Source organism: Leuresthes tenuis, unplaced genomic scaffold, assembly GCF_036924035.1.
Source record: "Leuresthes tenuis unplaced genomic scaffold, fLeuTen1.0.hap1 SCAF_11, whole genome shotgun sequence".
Taxonomy (NCBI): domain Eukaryota; kingdom Metazoa; phylum Chordata; class Actinopteri; order Atheriniformes; family Atherinopsidae; genus Leuresthes; species Leuresthes tenuis.
Window position 1 is genome coordinate 2,204,049 of NW_027325365.1, and position 20,471 is coordinate 2,224,519.

At 43.3% G+C, this 20,471-nt stretch overlaps 1 protein-coding gene across 1 annotated transcript; it reads right to left on the bottom strand.

The window, feature by feature from the left end:
* Positions 1-7,335: 7,335 nt before the first annotated feature.
* On the bottom strand, positions 7,336-20,166 carry slc26a2 (solute carrier family 26 member 2). The gene is made up of 5 exons (XM_072395141.1): positions 20,074-20,166; positions 18,541-19,168; positions 18,135-18,425; positions 12,902-13,350; positions 7,336-10,666 (listed from the first exon to the last, which is right to left on the bottom strand). The coding sequence occupies exons 2-5, from the start codon at positions 19,150-19,152 to the stop codon at positions 9,898-9,900; spliced, it is 2,121 nt and encodes a 706-aa protein (XP_072251242.1). The 5' UTR covers positions 19,153-19,168; positions 20,074-20,166; the 3' UTR covers positions 7,336-9,897.
* Between the last annotated feature and the right edge of the window lie 305 nt (positions 20,167-20,471).

Consider the following 20,471-nt stretch of genomic DNA (forward strand, 5'->3'; position numbering starts at 1 on the left):
CTAAAAGTTATTATTTTCAACATGTTTTCATGCATTTCGGAGTCCTGTGCTGCAGCGGCGGGCGTTGATGACGTCATCCCAGTAGACTAGTGTGTAGAAAGCCCTCTATAAGCCCCCCGATAGCCGCCAATAACAACAACACAGCAGCTATGAGCTAACAGAGCTATAGCACACGTTCATTCATTCATTCTTCTTAAAGTATTGGTGAAATAAAGACAGATAATGCCTTATTTAGAGGCTGCATCCTCTAAGCCCCGTTCACTCCGTTATATGGATCTCCAGTTATCTAAATATCTTCTGAAGGACGCCGACTTTCACCAAACTGTTCTCAGTGAGCAGATGAACGTATTTCATGCCAGAAATAAGGTTTAAAAACACCGGAGTTCCCCTTCAATGGGACACAAGTGCTCTTACTTCTCAAACCTGATGCACTGTATGTGTTGCATTAATATTTTTGTGTTTAATATTCAGTTATACAGAAACAATAAACTTTTATTGGAACGTTTTCAAGAAAACCCTCAAGTCTTTGAAGTCTCTTTTAGACAAAACCTTTATGGTGCACTATAAGCAATGCAGTGGTTACATTTCAAAGCTCTAAAAGTGAAAATTGCATCTCAGGATATTGGTGAAACGATCCTTTAAAAAGCCAAAGTTTTGTGGTTTGAAGCACATGAGACGACGCCATGTTAGCTAGCATGTTAACAGAATTACAGATGCGTTTTTCAAAGGCACCTTAGAGCGAACTTCTGTGACTGGCAGCTTTTCTAACGCTGTCTGGCACTTTATGAATTGTGCCGGTGCTTTGAGATCAAACACGTCTCCGGAGCTCAAGCCAGACAGTTTTCCTCTTGTGCATATTGCAGGTATGATTTGGCTGTTTAGTTATTTGTCAGCGATGAAGCAAAGACATTACGACTTCATCAAAAAATTGTGCAGGACTGAAGAAAGCTTTTTGCTCGTTGGAAAAGTGGATTTTGCAGATCTGTCGGCTGCATCTGGGAAAAGAATCAGACCTGAAGCAAAAAGAAAGCCAAGCTGATGCAAAAGAAATGGCAATAAAAGTGTTTTTGACAGCAAACATAAAATACTTGCCCTCCTCTCCTGTCGAGCCCCAGTGAAATGAAGAAATGTCCCTTCACAGAACACTGAGCATTTATATATTTGAAACAGTATTTCACCAGGGGACAAGTGCTTATCCACAAGCCTCCTTTCTGTGAGTCCATAAGGAAAAGCAAATGAAGAAATAAAGGCAGGCTGAGCAAATAAGGAGGTGGAGATGTACTCAATGTGGTGTAAAAACATCGAATGGATGGAACTTTCTCCTGAAAGGTTAAATAAAACCTCAGTAACCCCGGTTTTCTTTCATAGCATTCGTTTCGTGTCGTGGGTTTGGCCTCATCAGAAGCTCTTATTGCCCTCTGCAGCCAAGACTTCTGATGAGAGACAAGCCTGTCAGTGATGGGGAGGATGAGGGCCCGCCCCCCTCTATATTACAGGCAGATTATTCAAAAACAATCACTTCCTTACTACAAATGAGCAAAGAGAAAGAGGGTGGCTTGGTGAGACAGTCAGTATGCAGGCAATTGGCAGCTTACTCCTGATGCTCTTTCTCTCAGGTTCTTATGGGCCTTTTGCAAGTTGGCTTCGTCTCAGTCTACCTCTCAGACTCCCTTCTCAGTGGCTTTGCTACAGGAGCCTCCCTGACCATCCTCACTTCCCAGTTCAAGTACCTTCTGGGCCTGAAGCTCCCCAGGCCCCAAGGCTGGTTCACCCTGTTTAAGACCTGGTTCAGCCTGCTCTCCAACCTCGGAAGCACCAACATCTGTGATTTAATCACCAGTTTGGTTTGTTTAGCGATACTGATTCCTACAAAAGAGCTAAATGATCGCTTCAAGGCCAAATTAAAGGTAAAAAAAGAGACTTTTTACAATCAGTGTGTTTACATGTGTGTCATCGGATCGGATTAATGGCTAAATTACAATAAGACTGAGTTATTCAGCTCATGTAGACACCTTAATCTGACTAAGAATCGGATCGGATTAATGGCTGAATAACTCAGTTATTAGTTATTCAATTAATGGCTGAATAACTCAGTCTTATTAATTACAATAAGACAGTTATTCAGCTCATGTAGACACCTTAGTCTGACTAAGAATCGGATCGGGTTACTCTCAATCAAATTAAGACCCGAGATAACGCCATCCAGACGACAGCGGATCGGATCGAGTGTTCTGAGCATGCTCCAGATTTAGGTGCTTTTCAGGCCCTGAGACATTTCAGGAAAACCTTTTTCTACTCACCTCTGTTAAAAGCAGCTGTGACTGGGTTATATGAGCGCCATCGGATCGGATTAATGGCTAAATTACAATAAGACTGAGTTATTCAGCTCATGTAAACACCTTAATCTGACTAAAAAAACGGATCGGATCGGTTACTTGACAGTGGATCGGAGCGTTCTGCTCCAGATCTTTTCCCGCGATCGTCACCCGGAAGTGGAAGGAGACGATATTCCTGTTGCTGTCGTCAGAAAGAAAGAAACAACGCGATGGAGAATGCGCCGTTGTGCATCGTCTGTGCCATAACCAGCTCATCACAGATGGAGAGGGACGCAGCTTCATCTCGCTCTGCGTTCGCCATCTTTCTGAATGCCTGAGTTTGTTGTTGTTGGTGGTGAAGACGTCAACAGGAAGTGGCTCTATTAGCGATAGCTGAAATGGGGACAGCGCCACCTATCGTACCGGGGTATGACATGCTTTGTGCCAGTGATTCCATTCATTCACCGCCATATATCCAAGGATAATTACCCTCAGATAAGGAGCAGAACCCAACTGTAGCTATAATCCAGTTAATCTCATCATATAAACCCTCTGACTGTTAGCTTCTTGCAGTGTTGTTGAAAACATTCGAGACATGACGACAAATATCAGGAAATACTGATGTTAGGCAGATATTTCTGTGAATCCCTGTTTATATCGAACATATACTACTACTGTCAAGGAAAAAAGCAAAATATTTCTGAATTTTGGCCGTTATAAGTCAGGATAGCTGCATGAAATAGTGATATAGATCGATTGATCAGTTACTTCAGCTTTAGTTTAGATGACTTCACCACTTAATATTAACTCGCTCTTTGGAGCCGGAACAGAAACTTTCTCCGGTTCATTTCAGTTGAGTTGATGAATTTAATCAGAGCTCGGGACTGATTGTGATTTCTGACTTTGTTTGTAGCACAAACACGGATTAAAGAACCTGCTGAGTTTATACAGCGCCACCTATCGTACCGGGGTATGACCTGCTTTGTGCCAGTGATTCCATTCATTCACCGCCATATATCCAAGGATAATTACCCTCAGATAAGGAGCAGAACCCAACTGTAGCTGTAATCCAGCTAATCTCATCATATAAACCCTCTGACTCACTCATGCTACTCAGAAAACCGGGTTCTAACCTAAAGTTCTCTTTCATAGCATTCGTTTCGTGTCTCACATTGAGAAAACACTGCCTACCGATTGCTAAGCAGACAACACACCAGCAACCAGCTGCCTAACAGAACATTTCTTTCTTGTGCAACTGGTGCCAAACTGGGCACAGAATGAGCCAGTGGTGGCACTATGACATCGAGCTTTTAGTCCAGTCTATTTGAACATGCCAAGCGCTCACTGGGCAAAGCTTCTGTCACTGCTCCTCAGAGCAGGAGGACGGGTGAAAGGACACCAAGTCATTTGGGGAACATGGCCGCGACACTTTAGGCATGAAAGCAGAGTTGGGAAGCTGGCTCACTCTTCCATCCCCTGAGTAGTCGTTTCTACACGCCGGGTGCACTGGATCTCACCCAGGCAAGCATCAACAACAGTGCTATTTTTAAAGTTGCTGCTTTTAAGTCCACATGTTCCAGAGGCTCAAAAGGGGGAACAGTAAATGCATCTAATACCAAAGGGAGTTCCCACGATGGAGCCAACTGATGGAAAACCGACTCAGGGATGCTACCACACAGTTTTCCTCTTAAAAACCAGCTGAAATTGCTGCTTGATGGTAGAAAAAAGCTTTCCCTCTGTCCACCAGATCCTGAAGGAAAGCTAATATCACAGCACTGAAATGCTATCACTTTCAAATCGGAGCACCATTGCTCAAAAATGGACCATTTGCACTCGTACAGAACCCCTGGAGAAGGTGCCCTCGCATTCTGGATCGTCTCGATGTTTTAATGAAGTCATACAGATTTTAAATTGAACCACTCAGGGGCCAGATCCATAGAGCCAACGTCTCTGGGTGAGGGTGAAAGATTTCCCCCCACGCCTGAGACAACAGGTCCCTCGTGGGGGCAAAGGTCAGGGTTCTGAGTCATTTACAGGCCTCCTGCGAGCTATGGGTGAGAAACAAACCGTGACCAGAGATCAGAACTAAAAAGATAGAAGGATGAAGACTGTCATCAATCAAGTGGGGCTTGCACAAAGGTTTTAGACGTGTAACTAGTTTTAATGTTTGATTTACTCATTCTCCTGCATTTCCTGGTCTTTTTCGCCCTCTGGTGGCAGAAATAAGTCATTGCTTGTACTGACAGACCGATAAAATGGTCTTTGTGACCTGCAAATATAACTTATTAAATAAAATTACTCTGAAAAATATCTATATAAAATGTAACTTTTTGAATAAAGTGTCTGTATCCTTACAAAAATATGTCCAGAACACTCAGCGAATCATCTATTTAGGGTTTCATTGTAGGAGTATGGAAACCAAAGGGAAAATGAATGGTTAAATGTAGATTTGTGCACCAAGTTCACAATGTCAGATGGAGGTGAGGGTCCTGAAGATGAGACGGAGGATGGAAGCAAGCCCCAAATCTAAAATCTTTAAGTTCTTATCTCCTCCACAAGCCTACAAAGGCCCAATCTCATTATTGACTAAAGCAGGAGAGAGCGGAGATGGGACATTAAGGGATCCTCCGTCACCTTGAAATGCTCAATATCTTTTTTACCTTTGAGGTCAAATAAGATAGTTAAGGAATACCAGGATAAACGGCTAAATTTAAGAGTTTATAACAGATTTCAAACATTTATGAGGAGAACCAAGTAAGTCCAAAGGTTTGAGGATAACTGATATTTGCTACTTTTGTTACATGATGCTGAATAAAAGGGAAATTAATTTCAGATTGATTGCAGACTGTAGACATTTCTATCTATTTAAGTCATTTCCTACATGCTAGAGCCTGTTTTCTTCACCCCGCTCACTGAATTTCTGACATTTACCACCTGCTCCCACAAAACTTTGAGAATTTCTGCCCTCACAATAATAGAAAATCACTGATTTTGTGTCTTCTCCCGTCCTGCAGGAGAAAACACGTCATTTTATGGGTTATTAATAAAGATATTCGTGGGGTTGTTTGTTTAATTTTCCTGGCCAGCATGCCTTTTGACGCACTGGTCAGGAAAAGCACTCCTATTTCTTTGTTTTCATTGAATTTTTTATTAAATCAAGGCTGTTTTATATTCTATTCTTCTCTGTATTTTATTTATTTTTCTACCTTTTTATATAATCACGCACTGATTGGATTAGAAACAGTAATGAGAACACAATCAGCAGACAGACAACTCTACACAATAATTTACTTTGTCTTTGTGCTGCAAAGACCTTCTTTGAGCTTCCTTTCCACATCATTTATTGACATCCTGTTGCTAGGATACATCCCGATCTGGCAGGTTTTTGGTTTTCTTTTTTAGCCGCCCGCTCCAGCGAGACTTGACTTGGGATCCAATCCCAATGCAGCCCTCTACATGCATACCTGCTTTTGATTTTAAAGAATCTATTTGAAGATGCAGACTGACAGTATTTTAGGAATCTGGCTCATCTTGAAACTCGACTGAATAGAAACTGGTTTGGTTCGTCACCGGCTGCCTCAGCTCAAGTTTCCACAGACCAAAGTGTTTTTACCCACTTTTATCTGGCAAAAAACTAAATCTTAAGCTTGAGGTTATGGTATAAAACGGAGTCGGAGCCTGAAGTCGTCCCTCTGGGCTTCAAACCCACGTTAATTCTACCTCGAGTCTGTTCCCGTCGCTCCCCTCGGTGCACCATCCTGTAGAAGTTTCAATGAAAAGCAAAGGTTTGCACCGAGGATAATGGTTTTAATCAACCAGTCCAACAGTTATTGCTCATGTGGGGGGGGGGGGGGTTAAAGCCTGCCACAGTTTCAGGAAAGACAACTTGCTTTAGTCATATATAGCAACAGTATTGATAGTTTGAAATAAAAGGGACTCATTCTGTCAGTGTATTGGGTGGAACAGACTTTAGCATTAATATTGGTCAGCGTTTGGAGCTCTGGTGCCACCATCTGGAGCTGTTTAGCTTGGAAAAGGATCAAAGAGTGAAGCAAATTCTCCATATTTTATTTGGCAGTTGAAATGTTGCTGCCAGATACCTGAAAAAACCCCTTATAATTTAATAAAACTTGAGCCCTGAAACTCGATTGAATAGAAACTGGTTTGTCTTCAGCTCTCGGTCGTCACCGGCTGCCTCAGCTCAAGTTTCCACAGACCAAAGGGTTTTTACCCACTTTTATCTGGCAAAAAACTAAATCTTAAGATTGAGGTTATGGTATAAAACGGAGTCGGAGCCTGAAGTCGTCCCTCGGGGCTTCAAACCACGTTAATTCTACCTCGAGTCTGTTCCCGTCGCTCCCCTCGGTGCACCATCCTGTAGAAGTTTCAATGAAAAGCAAAGGTTTGCACCGAGGATAATGGTTTTAATCAACCAGTCCAACAGTTTCAGGAAAGACGACTTGCTGTAGTCATATATAGCAACAGTATAGTAAGTAGTTTGAAATGAAAGGGACTCATTCTGTCAGTGCATTGGGTGGAACAGTCTTTAGCGTTAATATTGGTCAGTGTTTGGAGCTCTGGTGCCACCATCTGGAGCTGTTTTGCTTGGAAAAGGATCAAAGAGTGAAGCAAATTCTCCATATTTTATTTGTTTGGCATCCTGAGATCCCTGAAAAAAACCTTATAATTTAATAAAACTTCAGCCCTGCTACCAGTAGAGTCATATCTCACAGTTTGAATATAATCTGTACAGAAAAGTAAGAATAAAATGACTGCATTAGTCATTGTTAAAGCCTGTGAGGACCCTGAACGAGAGCCAAGAGTGAGCGAACTCTCGTGTTTGCTCAGTACACATGTTGTTAACTAACAGCGACTCAATGAGGCCCGCCTCGAGGAAAAGGATTAAAAGGCAGCGGGACAATAGCTGTCAAAGCCTGCTTTTATTTTCCAAACTGTCAGTTAGGAAAAGATGGCGTTTCACATCCCTTATCGGGTCACCTCAGCTGTGAAAACTGAAGAAAATACACCAAAAATGACACATAAAACATTTCCTTTAATCCTGGACATGCTGAACATTTACAGTGTTTTGTTCCAAGGGAAAACTCCTAATTTACTGCATAAAGTATCTAATGCAGAGCCACAACATGCAAAAAGAATTACAGACGTGTACAGCTACAAAAGACTGATAGAAAAGCTATTACACAGAATATTATAATACACATCGTGCTGAAATGATTCTGCAGCCTACTGCAGTTAATCAGGACACATTCAACTCTGCAGCTGCATGTGCTCCAGTCCCAAAAGCATGAACTCACTGTCTGAGGGTGTGATCTAAGCCTCCTAAAGCAAACAGAGGGAGTACAAGTCCTGACATTTCACCAGACGGGACAGTTTCAGGCCTTTCTGCATGTGGACAGCTGCTTACAGTCGAGTGGATTTCTTCAACTTTTGGGCTTATATTGGGGCTTAAATCACAAATACCTGAACAAACCTTTATTTAGGTCCTCAGATATTACAGAATATACAGTAAAGTATAGAAAAAGTATGCTTTTAATCAGGCACACGTATGACGGAAGCTGAGAATATTGAACTTCCTGTAAATTTCATTATAAATTCATTCATTTTCTGCACCCGCTCCAGCTGAGCTCATTCCAGCTGTGGCCAGGCGAGAGGCAGGGTGCCCCCCGGGCAGGTCACCAGTCCATTTAAGTTCCTCATAAATGATAATGTGCGTTTAATAGAGCCAAAGAAACTTAAAGTCTGAGTAATAAATGCACAGCATGAAAAACGGCTGAGAGTTTCAGGGTGAAAGCTGCTCCAGAAACGGCTTGTAAGCAATGATTTTTAGTTTTAAAACCTCACAGCTTTGTGTTGGAGAAACCTAACGCACATTTTTAGTTTCTGAGACTCTATTTCCGCCTCTTATCTTCCACTTTTTAACCCGGTACAACCAGTTCCACCTGAGAGACTACATCTAAATTACCCCGTCACATACCAACCGCAAATTTCACTCCTGAGCTCCTCTTAGATCTGATTATCAAACGGCAAAGTCTCCTTATTCCAGCCCTAAAGTGACACAACTTCCACATAAGTGCTGACGTAGAGTGATGCACAAACACCAAGCTACTTATTTATGAAACCTGCAGAGGTTTGAAGCAAGCTTTGCAACGCTAAGTGCTATAAAATCAAAGTTATCAGGTATTATAATGAGGTATGACTTCCTTTGCTTTCTGAATCACAGCCAAAAATCAGAATACATTTTCTTTCTACTCTCTTTGCACTGAAAATAAGTATTTTACGCTAACGTCGACCTCTGGCTGTATTTTCCCTTTAACAGAGGAGACACTCGCACCCTGAGGTGCTCCTACATACCGCCACGAACCCAACCCAGAGTGTCCCGCTGCCATTATTCAAATATCAGTTCAACAAAAGAGTCTCAAGCAGGTTTTGTGGATGTTAATCTCATGTTTCTTTAACTTTTCATCCATTCGTCATCCTGCTGCCAGCAGGCTCCAGTTACCTTCAGCAAACAGAGTGAAAACGAACCTGAAGACATGCGTCAAAGTGGCACATTTGCTGGATTTGTTAAAGGGAAAATACTTTAAATTGGGTCTTGCAGCAGTAAGGCAGGGTTTCATTAGTCAGATTTGCACATAAATACATAAGAAGCAATAGCTTAAGGCACTGAAGTCGGGGATAAAAGAACCCCCAAAAACCTGCTAAATAAGAAGAAACTATCAGTTATTTTACTGCTTTTTAGAACTGACCTTGTTACCAGTTATATTCACATTCAGGCACATATCATGTTAAGTATGATGTTATTTCTCCTCTAAAAGAAAGAAGTTTCCTCTCCTAAGAGAAGTGTAGCATCCACTTTGAGTTCTGGGTTCTGATGGCTTCACCTTATATATTAGGTCCTGTTTTAATTTATTTATCAGAGCATTGAATAAAGCATTCAGTGCATTCAACCACCCAAACAGGTTCTGCTTTGGTCTGAACGAGTTAAAACGTATAATTTATATACATCTACAGCCTGAGATGCACTGAAGCTGAAGCTTGGCTAACTTCACCGTGCTTTTCTTAGAGAAAGACCTATTCTGAAGAGATTCTTTCTTCTTCTTCTGTCAGTTTTACATCTAATTCTGTGGCTTAAATTAACTGCGATCACATTCAAATTCAAATCTTTCAAAGAGTAAATTTACTTAAACATCAGATCTGGTTATTTGGCTCCAAAGTTTTACAAAGTTGTCAGTATTTTACATCCAAGTCTGAGGAAAACCTTTTGCACACATCCCATTCAGTAACAGCCACGAAATGATCTGCACTGTAACTTCAACACTTTCACTATATTTTGCACAACGGCGGTCCTTGAGGTCCCTGAACTGTAATTAAATGTCGGGTTAGGACTCAGAGACACAGCGCAAGGATGGATTTAAACATACTGAAACCGATTGTGGAGAGCTGAGGGACACATTCAGAAAGAAAACGCTTCTCTGCAACGTTTCAAGGCACAACCGTGACTGCATTTCTGCATCTGAGGCGTATAAATGTGCAGAAATATTTGGACGGATACTTCAGCAGCCTAACGTTTGTTGTCATGAACTCCGTTGGCTGCACAGAGGCTTTGGAGGTAGAGCACGGCGTCTGCGATGGTGAAGAAGATCCCTTTGGTTTCAGCGCTGGAGTACCCCCCCCTTTCCAGAGTGTCCATCACCGAGGTGTTGCACTGGGCCAGAACCACTTCGACTCCAAGTTCTCCGTAGTCTTTGCGAACTTCTTTCAGAGCGCTCACACCGGCGGTGTCGAGGAACTGAACGGCGCTGCAGTCCATCACTAAGCTGCGGAGGTTTGGGGAAGACATCAGCGTTGCAGCCGCTTCAACCTCATTCTCCTCAGGAGCTTTGTCTTCCGACTGCATCTGCGTCGGTTTACCCTTCCTGAGCTTCAGACGCCGGGTTTTCTCCCTCACCGGGTCGAGCCCCACGCACCTGTAGAGGGATTTCTTGAACAGGCTCTGGTTGGCGTAATAAATCGGTGCCTCGTATCTGAAAACCGCCACTCCGGCGTGCGTTTGAAGGCCACGGTAAGACGCCAAGTCTTCGTAGTGCTCCCTGGTGGCAGCCCGGCCCAGCTCCAGGACCTGGGCCTTCTGGGTTCGCCCCAGGACGCAGAAGGCCGACACCAAAACCCCGACCAGAAGGCCGAGCTCGGTGTTGACCAGCGCTGACGTTGCCATGGTAATCAGCCAGATGGAGGCATCGATTCGGTTGGCACGCCACATGCGGGGGATGTCGGTGAACTTTTGTAGAGCTCCACGGAGATTCACCACAATGATCACAGCTAAAACACATCTGGAGAAAGAAAGGTATTCCATTAACACAACAATCAGTCAGGATTTTATATTTATGCATTTAGCAGACGCTTTTATCCAGGTAGGCATTTAGGGTCTTGCCTAAGGACCCCTACTGGAGGTAATACCTTTCATGCAGGGGCTTTGAACCCAGGTGGAAGGTGGCAATCATACCACGACACTATTTTACGACAGTCACCCCACGTTTGGAAACAATTACCCAAACTTTGGACTGGTACTGTGCTTAAAAATGTTGAATTATGTGTTTGATGTGTTGAATCTGTGATGTTTTTCAGCAGAAAGAGATCACTGAGACCTCCAGAGAGGCGCCCACACACAAACTAATCTGTTTAATTGGCTAAAACTGTTCCGAGTTCGGCCTAAACAGCTAAAACACATCTGCACACAAGCAGGGAATGGAGAAAGAAAGGTTGGTATCCCATTAACACAACAATCAGTCAGGATTTTATATTTATGCATTTAGCAGGTGCTTTTATCCAGGTAGGCATGTAGGGTCTTGCCTAAGGACCCCTACTGGAGGTAATACCTTTCATGCAGGGGGTTTGAACTCAGGTGGAAGGTGGCAATCATACCACAACACTATTTTACGGCATTCACCCCACGTTTGGAAACAATTACCCAAACTTTGGACTGGTACTGTGCTTAAAAATGTTGAATTATGTGATGTTTTTCAGCAGAAAGACTGAAGGGGGAGATCACTGAGACCTCCAGAGAGGCGCCCACACACAAACTGATCTGTTTAATTGGCTAAAACTGTTGATTTAAGAGAAAATAAGATAAAACTGAGTTGGGCCTCAGCAGATATTCCCGATAATCGCCTCTGAAGCTCCTTCTAAAAACAAGGAGACAGCAGGAGGGAAGCAGATCGATGCCGACCGGCTTGAAGCAGAAAAAACTGGGGTTAAGTTGCCTCTATTTGACAATGAACTTCTCCTGTATTTATTCATTTCTGCCTTTCACTCTTTCTTATTCTGACCTCTGTTCCATGCAACAGCTGCATGGATATCAGTTTGTTCTCAGGTGAGAAACGGCAGTCGGCTTTAGCCCTGAACCTCAATCACAGGTTATCTGTGTACCTTTGAAACCGCTTTTCAAAGGCAAACAAAGTAGGAACCACAAGCAAATCCTCCCTCAAGCAAGAAAAAATATCGATTTTTGGTCAAATTTCATGCATTGGGACTGATTTACGGCTGAAGAGATAAATCCTCTACATATAAATATATCTTTATTTGAATCCTCAGTTGCTATGGCGTAACCACGCATTCTTTGGGGGGGTCGTGTCCCCCCCCCAATGTTGAGAAAATACCAACCTGTCCCCCCCAATATACAGAAGAAAATATGTAAAATGCACGTTCTCCTTTTATGACCCCTGTCCAGGGATCGGTCTCTTGTTATGTCTTATTTATTTTCAACTTATTTCCGTGTGTTACCGTGGTAACGGGCGCGCCACCGTCTCAGCAGCGTCTCTCCTTATCTTTACGTTGGACTTCTACTTTTGACGGAGCCGCTGCTCAACAGAGCAGATTGTACCAGAACAGGAAATCCAACACAGAATCAACAAAATAAACTTCGGCCCCCTTTCAAAATAAAAGAACTTAAAACTAAAATAACATTAGACTGTTAGACTTTTCATTGTTAATGCACATTTTGAGACATTGACACAATAGAAATGAACCTGGACTTAAAAGTCCTCAGCACATTTTTTGTTAAAGGAAAAGTCTGTAATTTGTTCCATCATTAGTTGTCCTTATTAAAATATTTCCATAAACATGCTTTGGGTATTTGGCCGTTTTCCATTGGAAGCTGTCCTATTTGCTACAGAACTACTGGAAGAGCATAATTGTAATTGGTAGGTGTGTTTAAGGTCAGTAAACAGTAAGCAACTAACCAAAACAAAGTGGGGGGGCAGTCACTGTCTCGGAGAAATTACACTATTCCTTTAGATGTGAACTTACATGGTCAATGTAGTCCTCTAAACTATGTTCTAAATGTCCAATTTTTCATATATAAATAAAGAATTGTAGATAATGCACTCAACAATTTTGTTTTTCTTGGACCCCCCCAATGTCTAAACCATGGTTACGCCCTTGCTCAGTTGCTGATCCATCTATAGCTTATTGTACCAACCATCAGAATGAATGGAGCTGATAATCTGAACCGTGTTTGTGGCAGAAATAAGTTTGAAAGGCTGAGGTTAAGACTCTGGTACGCTTACTTCTGAAGGGAGTAAAAGAGCGGAGCGATAACCAGAAGCACCAGCAGCAGGACGAGCGCAGAGATCAGCCCCGACATCTGAGTCTGGCACCCCGTGGACTCCTTAACCAGCGTCTTGGTCAGAGCGGCGCTGGTGGTGAAGCAGCGGAAGAACGACGGCAGGATGTTGCAGAAGCCGATGGCGTACATCTCCTGGTTGGCGTCCACCGTGTAGCCGTGCTTCTTGGCGAACATCTCGGACAGCGAGACCGTGATGGCGAAGCCCACGATGGCGATTGAAAAGGCGTCAACGGCCACGTTGGGGATCAGCGACCACAAAGGCAGCTGAGGCGGGAGGAAGCCTGTGGGGATGGCGCCGGCCACACTGGACCCGTAATCCGTGTTGAAGTGGCCAAAGTGAGAGGCAAGCGTTGCAATTATCACCACGAAGAGCTCAAAGGGGATCGGAGCCTGGAAATGGAAAGAAAAGCAGGTTAAATGCTGGGGGACCTCATCTGTCACACCTCTCCTCACTTTGCTCTCTTTTCCCCCCGTTTAATTTCTCAAATGATTTTATGTCCATGTGACATTATTGTGGTTATTAACTTGTGTTTCCCTGTTCCAGCAGGTATCCTTTGAATGGTGTTATGGTGTTTTTCTCCCCTCTTTTCCCTCTTTTCTGTCTTCTCAAACCCCAGCTGGTCGAGGTGGATGGCCACCCTTCCTGGTTCTGGTTCTGCCAGAGGTTTCTTCCTGGTTCTGCCAGAGCTTTCTTCCTGGTTCTGCCAGAGGTTTCTTCCTGGTTCTGGTTCTGCCAGAGGTTTCTTCCTGGTTCTGGTTCTGCCAGAGGTTTCTTCCTGGTTCTGCCAGAGGTTTCTTCCTGGTTCTGCCAGAGGTTTCTTCCTGGTTCTGCCAGAGGTTTCTTCCTGAGTCTGGTTCTGCCAGAGGTTTCTTCCTGGTTCTGGTTCTGCCAGAGGTTTCTTCCTGAGTCTGGTTCTGCCAGAGGTTTCTTCCTGGTTCTGCCAGAGGTTTCTTCCTGGTTCTGGTTCTGCCAGAGGTTTCTTCCTGGTTCTGGTTCTGCCAGAGGTTTCTTCCTGGTTCTGGTTCTGCCAGAGGTTTCTTCCTGAGTCTGGTTCTGCCAGAGGTTTCTTCCTGGTTCTGGTTCTGCCAGAGGTTTCTTCCTGGTTCTGGTTCTGCCAGAGGTTTCTTCCTGGTTCTGGTCCTGCCAGAGGTTTCTTCCTGGTTCTGGTCCTGCCAGAGGTTTCTTCCTGGTTCTGGTCCTGCCAGAGGTTTCTTCCTGGTTCTGGTTCTGCCAGAGGTTTCTTCCTGGTTCTGCCAGAGGTTTCTTCCTGGTTCTGCCAGAGGTTTCTTCCTGGTTCTGGTTCTGCCAGAGGTTTCTTCCTGGTTCTGGTCCTGCCAGAGGTTTCTTCCTGGTTCTGGTTTTGCCAGAGGTTTCTTCCTGGTTCTGGTTTTGCCAGAGGTTTCTTCCTGAGTCTGGTTCTGCCAGAGGTTTCTTCCTGAGTCTGGTTCTGCCAGAGGTTCCTTCCTGGTTCTGGTTCTGCCAGAGGTTTCTTCCTGGTTCTGGTTCTGCCAGAGGTTTCTTCCTGGTTCTGGTTCTGCCAGAGGTTTCTTCCTGGTTCTGGTTCTGCCAGAGGTTTCTTCCTGGTTCTGGTTCTGCCAGAGGTTTCTTCCTGTTAAAGGGAGTCGTTCCTTTCCACAGTCCCTCAGGCTCAGGACGGGAGATTGGACTGAAGACAAGTTTCGGTGCAATCTGTTGGTTTCCTTAGCTCGGATATTATTTTGAATTGGCTCCATATGAATTAATTGGATTATGATTACAATTAATTGAATTCCAATTGGCTTGAATTGGACTTTATTACTTAAGTGCCTTGAGATGACATTTGTTGTAATCTGGCGCTTTATAAATAAAGTTTAATTGAATTAAAAACCCACGGATGATGTGAAGCTTAAACTAAGGCACAAACTTTAAAGGTTAGCTCTTTCAGCACATTTCTACCCGATTTAAAAAGAAATCCCTTCTATTATCACACAAGCAGCAACTGATAAAAGCAGCTGCGAGTGACTCAGTAAAAATAACAAACTTGGAAGGATGTTTTTTATCTTCTAATAATTGGATTAGCAGGTCTCGAACCCCTCCAGCAGTAGCAGCTAATTCTGTTCAGCTGAATTACCTGTTCTGAGGAAAATGATTATTTATCAGGGGAAATTCATGCTTATTTTTGCTTTCTGCCTTTTCATCTTTTGAAGAGTGTGATTCATGCACCCCGACTGGTTCTCCGGTGATGTTATGGTGTGATACGCTCCCTTAAACTTCTCACTGAACAGATTTATTGATTCCTCCGCTGTCTTCATCAAACTCTACGAGCTTTTTTTGGCACTCGGACGATCCGCTGCTCAAACAACCATAAAAGCTTCATTCTCAGGCATTAAAAATGTAGAATTCAGTTAGAAAAGTGATTGAAATCTTGTTTAAAATAATATTCCTCTCATAGAGCTTTGATATTGTTGCTCACTTTAAATTTAGAAGTCGATCCGTATCCACTCAGCCCAAAAAATGCAGTTTACAAAGAGCAGGATGTGGCTGAAGTAGAGTCATCTGCACTATAAACTCTGTCGTTTATCTCTTTCTGTGCTCCATCAGACCTTTTTAACCACACAAAACCATGTGCAGGTTCCCATCCCATGACTTCCCTTCACCTCTCAGAAAGAGACACCACTGACTGCTAATTAAATCTTGCAAAATGTTACAAAACAAAACATGAAAATGGAGCGAACTGATGTGTTTTGGTTGTTATTATTGATGAATAATACAGAATTTATAGTTCAGAAGCAGAGATCTAATGTCTTCACCACTACTGAGGCTGGAAGAAGTGGAAAAAAGTACTTTATTGGCACAAGTGGAGTCTCTGACCAGCATCTGTTGTAAAGAGGCCTCATTTGATCAAAGCTACCTTGAAACCAGAAAGTTCACTTCAGCTGTATTGACTCAAATTTGTGTTGTTACACACTTCTGAGGTTAAACAACACAGAAACCACCTGAGATGAATGTTTTATTGTGCTGAAACACGTCTTCTCAGCTGTTAATATCACACATGTCTGCAGGGTTCTGGGTGGCTGCGTTTGTGCCTTAGAGCAGAACTGATTGAACTGCTTTCTGGTCCCACTCTGACCTTGGTCTCTTTCTTTATTCTGAAGTCCCTAAAATAACGGTCTGACTTTGAATGCTACAGATTTTATGAGATTTACTGAGTACTCGATCAATCTGAAATATTCAGCCTATTTCTATTAGGTTCGCTTGCTATTCATCATTTCTAAACTGTTCAGATGGTTCCGTGTAACAAGCAGCACTAACTGTGGGTTTAATGATAAGCAGGTGACCTGATGGGCAAAAATGCAATGCGATGTTTTCAAATCACCATTTTTGTCATTTAATTTAAACCCTCAGAGGGTCCACATGCTGAGATTAACTGGATTACAGCTACAGTTGGGTTCTGCTCCTTATCTGAGGGTAATTATCCTTGGATATATGGCGGTGAATGAATGGAATCACTGGCACAAAGCATGTCATACCCCGGTACCATAGGTGGCGCTGTCCCCATTTCAGCTATCGCTGATAGAGCCACTTCCTGTTGACGTCTTCACCACCAACAACAACAAACTCAGGCATTCAGAAAGATGGCGAACGCAGAGCGAGATGAAGCTGCGTCCCTCTCCATCTGCGATGAGCTGGTTATGGCACAGACGATGCACAACGGCGCATTCTCCATCGCGTTGTTTCTTTCTTTCTGACGGCAGCAACAGGAATATCGTCCACTTCCGGGTGACGATCGCGGGGAAAGATCTGGAGCAGAACGCTCCGATCCACTGTTAAGTAATCTGATCCGATCCGTTTTTTAGTCAGATTAAGGCGTCTGCATGAGCTGAATAACTCAGTCTTATTGTAATTTAGCCTTTAATCCGATCCGATGGCGCTCATTAAAGTGATTTTACCTTCTTGGGTTTTTACGGGTCATGCAGAGATGGACACTTTTCCTGCAGTTCTTCCTGTTTTTACAAACCCAGCCTGTTGCAAATCGACACCTTTTCAATTTCTGCTAATTTAGCCATTAATCCGATCCGATGGGACTCATTAAACGCACTGAGTGTGAAGAGAAGGGGGAACAGCACGGTGCCCTGCGGAGCTCCTATGCTGCTGGACTCAGGCGTGACGTACTGCGGCCTGTCGCTGAACAGAACGCACGTTTGGATCGAGTTGTCTCGGGTCTTAATCCGATCGCATGTAACCCGATCCGTTTCTTAGTCAGATTAAGGCGTCTACATGAGCTGAATAACTCAGTCTTATTGTAATTTAGCCATTAATCCGATCCGATGGCGCTCATTAAACGCAGTGACTGTGTGTCGCCTGTCAGTCTGTTGTTGTGACATCATGTTTAATATGTCACAAACTGAGTAATGCATCTTTCTGATGGAAATGAGCACCGCGTTAGTCAAAGATTGCATATCGGCACCTAAACATGACTTTCACCTTCCCTGCATTTTGCCTTTCCGGGTGACAATTGCGGGAAAAAGCTCGGGGTCTTAATGTGATCACAAGTAACCGATCCGTTTCTTAGTCAGATTAAGGTGTCTACATGAGCTGAATAACTCAGTCTTATTGTAATTAATAAGACTGAGTTATTCAGCCATTAATTGAATAACTGAGTTATTAAGCATTTAATCCGATCCGATTCTTAGTCAGATTAAGCTTGTTACATGAACTGAATAACTCAGTCTTATTGTAATTTAGCCATTAATCCGACCCGATGGCGCTCATATAACCCAGTCACAGCTGCTTTTAACAGAGGTGAGTAGAAAAAGGTTTTCCTGGAATGTCTCAGGGCCTGAAAAGCACCTAAATCTGGAGCATGCTCAGAACGCTCGATCCGATCCGCTGTCGTCTGGATGGAGTTATCTCGGGTCTTAATTTGATCGCGAGTAACCCGAAACGATTCTTAGTCAGACTAAGGTGTCTACATGAGCTGAATAACTGTCTTATTGTAATTAATAAGTCTGAGTTATTCAGCCATTAATTGAATAACTAATAACTGAGTTATTCAGCCATTAATCCGAGCCGATTCTTAGTAAGATTAAGCTTGTTACATGAGCTGAATAACTGTCTTATTGTAATTTAGCCATTAATCCGATCCGATGACACACATGTAAACACACTGATTGTAAAAAGTCTCTTTTTTTACCTTTAATTTGGCCTTGAAGCGATCATTTAGCTCTTTTGTAGGAATCAGTATGGCCAAACAAACCAAACTGGTGATTAAATCACAGATGTTGGTGCTTCCGAGGTTGGAGAGCAGGCTGAACCAGGTCTTAAACAGGGTGAACCAGCCTTGGGGCCTGGGGAGCTTCAGGCCCAGAAGGTACTTGAACTGGGAAGTGAGGATGGTCAGGGAGGCTCCTGTAGCAAAGCCACTGAGAAGGGAGTCTGAGAGGTAGACAGAGACGAAGCCAACTTGCAAAAGGCCCATAAGAACCTGAGAGAAAGAGCATCAGGAGTAAGCTGCCAGAAGCATTTCATCAAAATGTTTTCAACTGAAAGGCAGTTTAATCACTAAAGTTGCATAAAGCCTTGGATTGCATACTCCTTACCTGGTAAACTCCAGCTGTGAAGGTGACTGTTGCCCCGACTGTGATGGCGTAGCAGCTCCTGTCACATTGGACCCCACTGCTTCCGTTCCCCAGGCCGGCCAGCAGGACGTCGCTGCTGTTACCGATGCTGCTTCTGGTTTCTGTGAGGTATCCCGCCAAAGCCAGCTCCCGATCCACGACCTGACCCACAAGCAGGCAGAGGACTCCAAAGATCCCAACTGAGATGTGTCTGGAAGAGCCCAGGAGGGCGTAAATGATAGAAGAGAAGAACGAGGTGTACAGGCCATATATGGGGTCCTGACTGGCCAGCAAGGAGTAGGCTATGGACTGGGGCACCAGCAGGATTCCAACGATAAGTCCTGACATGACGTCCCCCAGTATCCAGTCCCTGAGCTTGTAATGTGGAAGCCATTTCAGAATCGGAACAAAGCCCAGTACTTTGGATTTCAGCTTCTTTGGGGCGCATGAGCAGTGTTTCTTTAGCCGACGGGACGCAGTCGTTTGCCATTTTTTTCCTGGTTCTTCCTCAACTCTTTCCAGAATGAGCGGCTGCTGCGGGTGCGTCTCGGTGCCGTCGTCCTCTGCTGTGCAGCAGTCGTCCCCATGAAGCATGACTGAGCCTTTGGAGCTGTGGTGATGTGGAGAAAGGTTCGTAGTCAAGGCAACGCCACCTTAAACACCTTCTGCTCTAAAACACGTGACAACCGGAGCGCAGTCACATTCACACAGGAAACTATCACAGGAAGTGGGGGGGGGGGCGCTGTGCAACCACTTTTCCATCATTCATACAGTTCATGAAATACTCTAAGTGACCTTTAAACAGCGAAATTAGCACATGCTGTTAATCATCAGTAATGATATCTACCAAACCAAGGACAAAGTACTGTTTCAGAAGTGAGAAAATTACAATCTCAATCTTATCTAAATCAGTTTTGGTCATTTTATAAACGAGCTATAACTTTCCATTAATTAGTCATAGTAATTTAGTCATGATTTATAGGAGTAAATATGACGTAAGGAACCTTATGTGGTTGCATTTGTTGATTTTTAGCAAGTCAGAATCGATAGGTTTAACTTTAAAATGGGCTTAATTTGGTTATTTTTTAATAAAATCAATTATTGTCGTTAATAGAAAGTTAAGTGGTTCTGTTTTACAACGGATCCCATGAGTGGCAGAGTTAATCAGATTACCTGCTGGTTATTTAAAGCTGGTTGTGGGAAGAAGACAGTCTTCTCAATGGAAACGTCAGAGCGTCGAGGCTTTCTAAATGAAATCCAACGCAACAAAGCGGACATTTCTTATTGAGACACGCGGGTTTCCCATTAAACACGCTAAAATGAATAGTTAATGTTAGTTTCTTTCTGTCTGTAGGCCAGCATTGCCTTAGTGGAGGTATGAATGGTCACCATTGTAAACAAGTTGTCAACGTGGACACGGACGGAAACTTTCTCGAACTAAAGTACATTAACGTGACACTTTGCTGCCGTGTGAGGGTGAAAAGCAAAAGGATGTTAATGTGGAAAGTTACTCACCTGCACTCCAATCAGTCGACCGTACGAAGTTTTTCTGAAGTTATTCTCCGACGGCCGAGTTTTATTCCGCCTCAAATTCATTTACGCTCGTCGGCAGCTCTGTGCGTCATGACGTATGATGGAACGCGTCACATGACTGGCTGAGCGCTCAAGCTCAGATAAACAGTGTGTTTGGAGTCGCGGTTTGTAAGTGGATCAAACTTATAAAGCGATCTTTAAGTCATACAAAACAACACATTATATTAAAAACAACACATTTATATATATTTTTAATTAAAATTAGTGCATATTGATTGAGGAAATTCTAATCACGTATTGAAACTGAAAATAAAACTGAAACTAAACTGAACCGCTGGTGAATCAGCTGTTTATACAGTATAATCCAAAATTCTTAAATT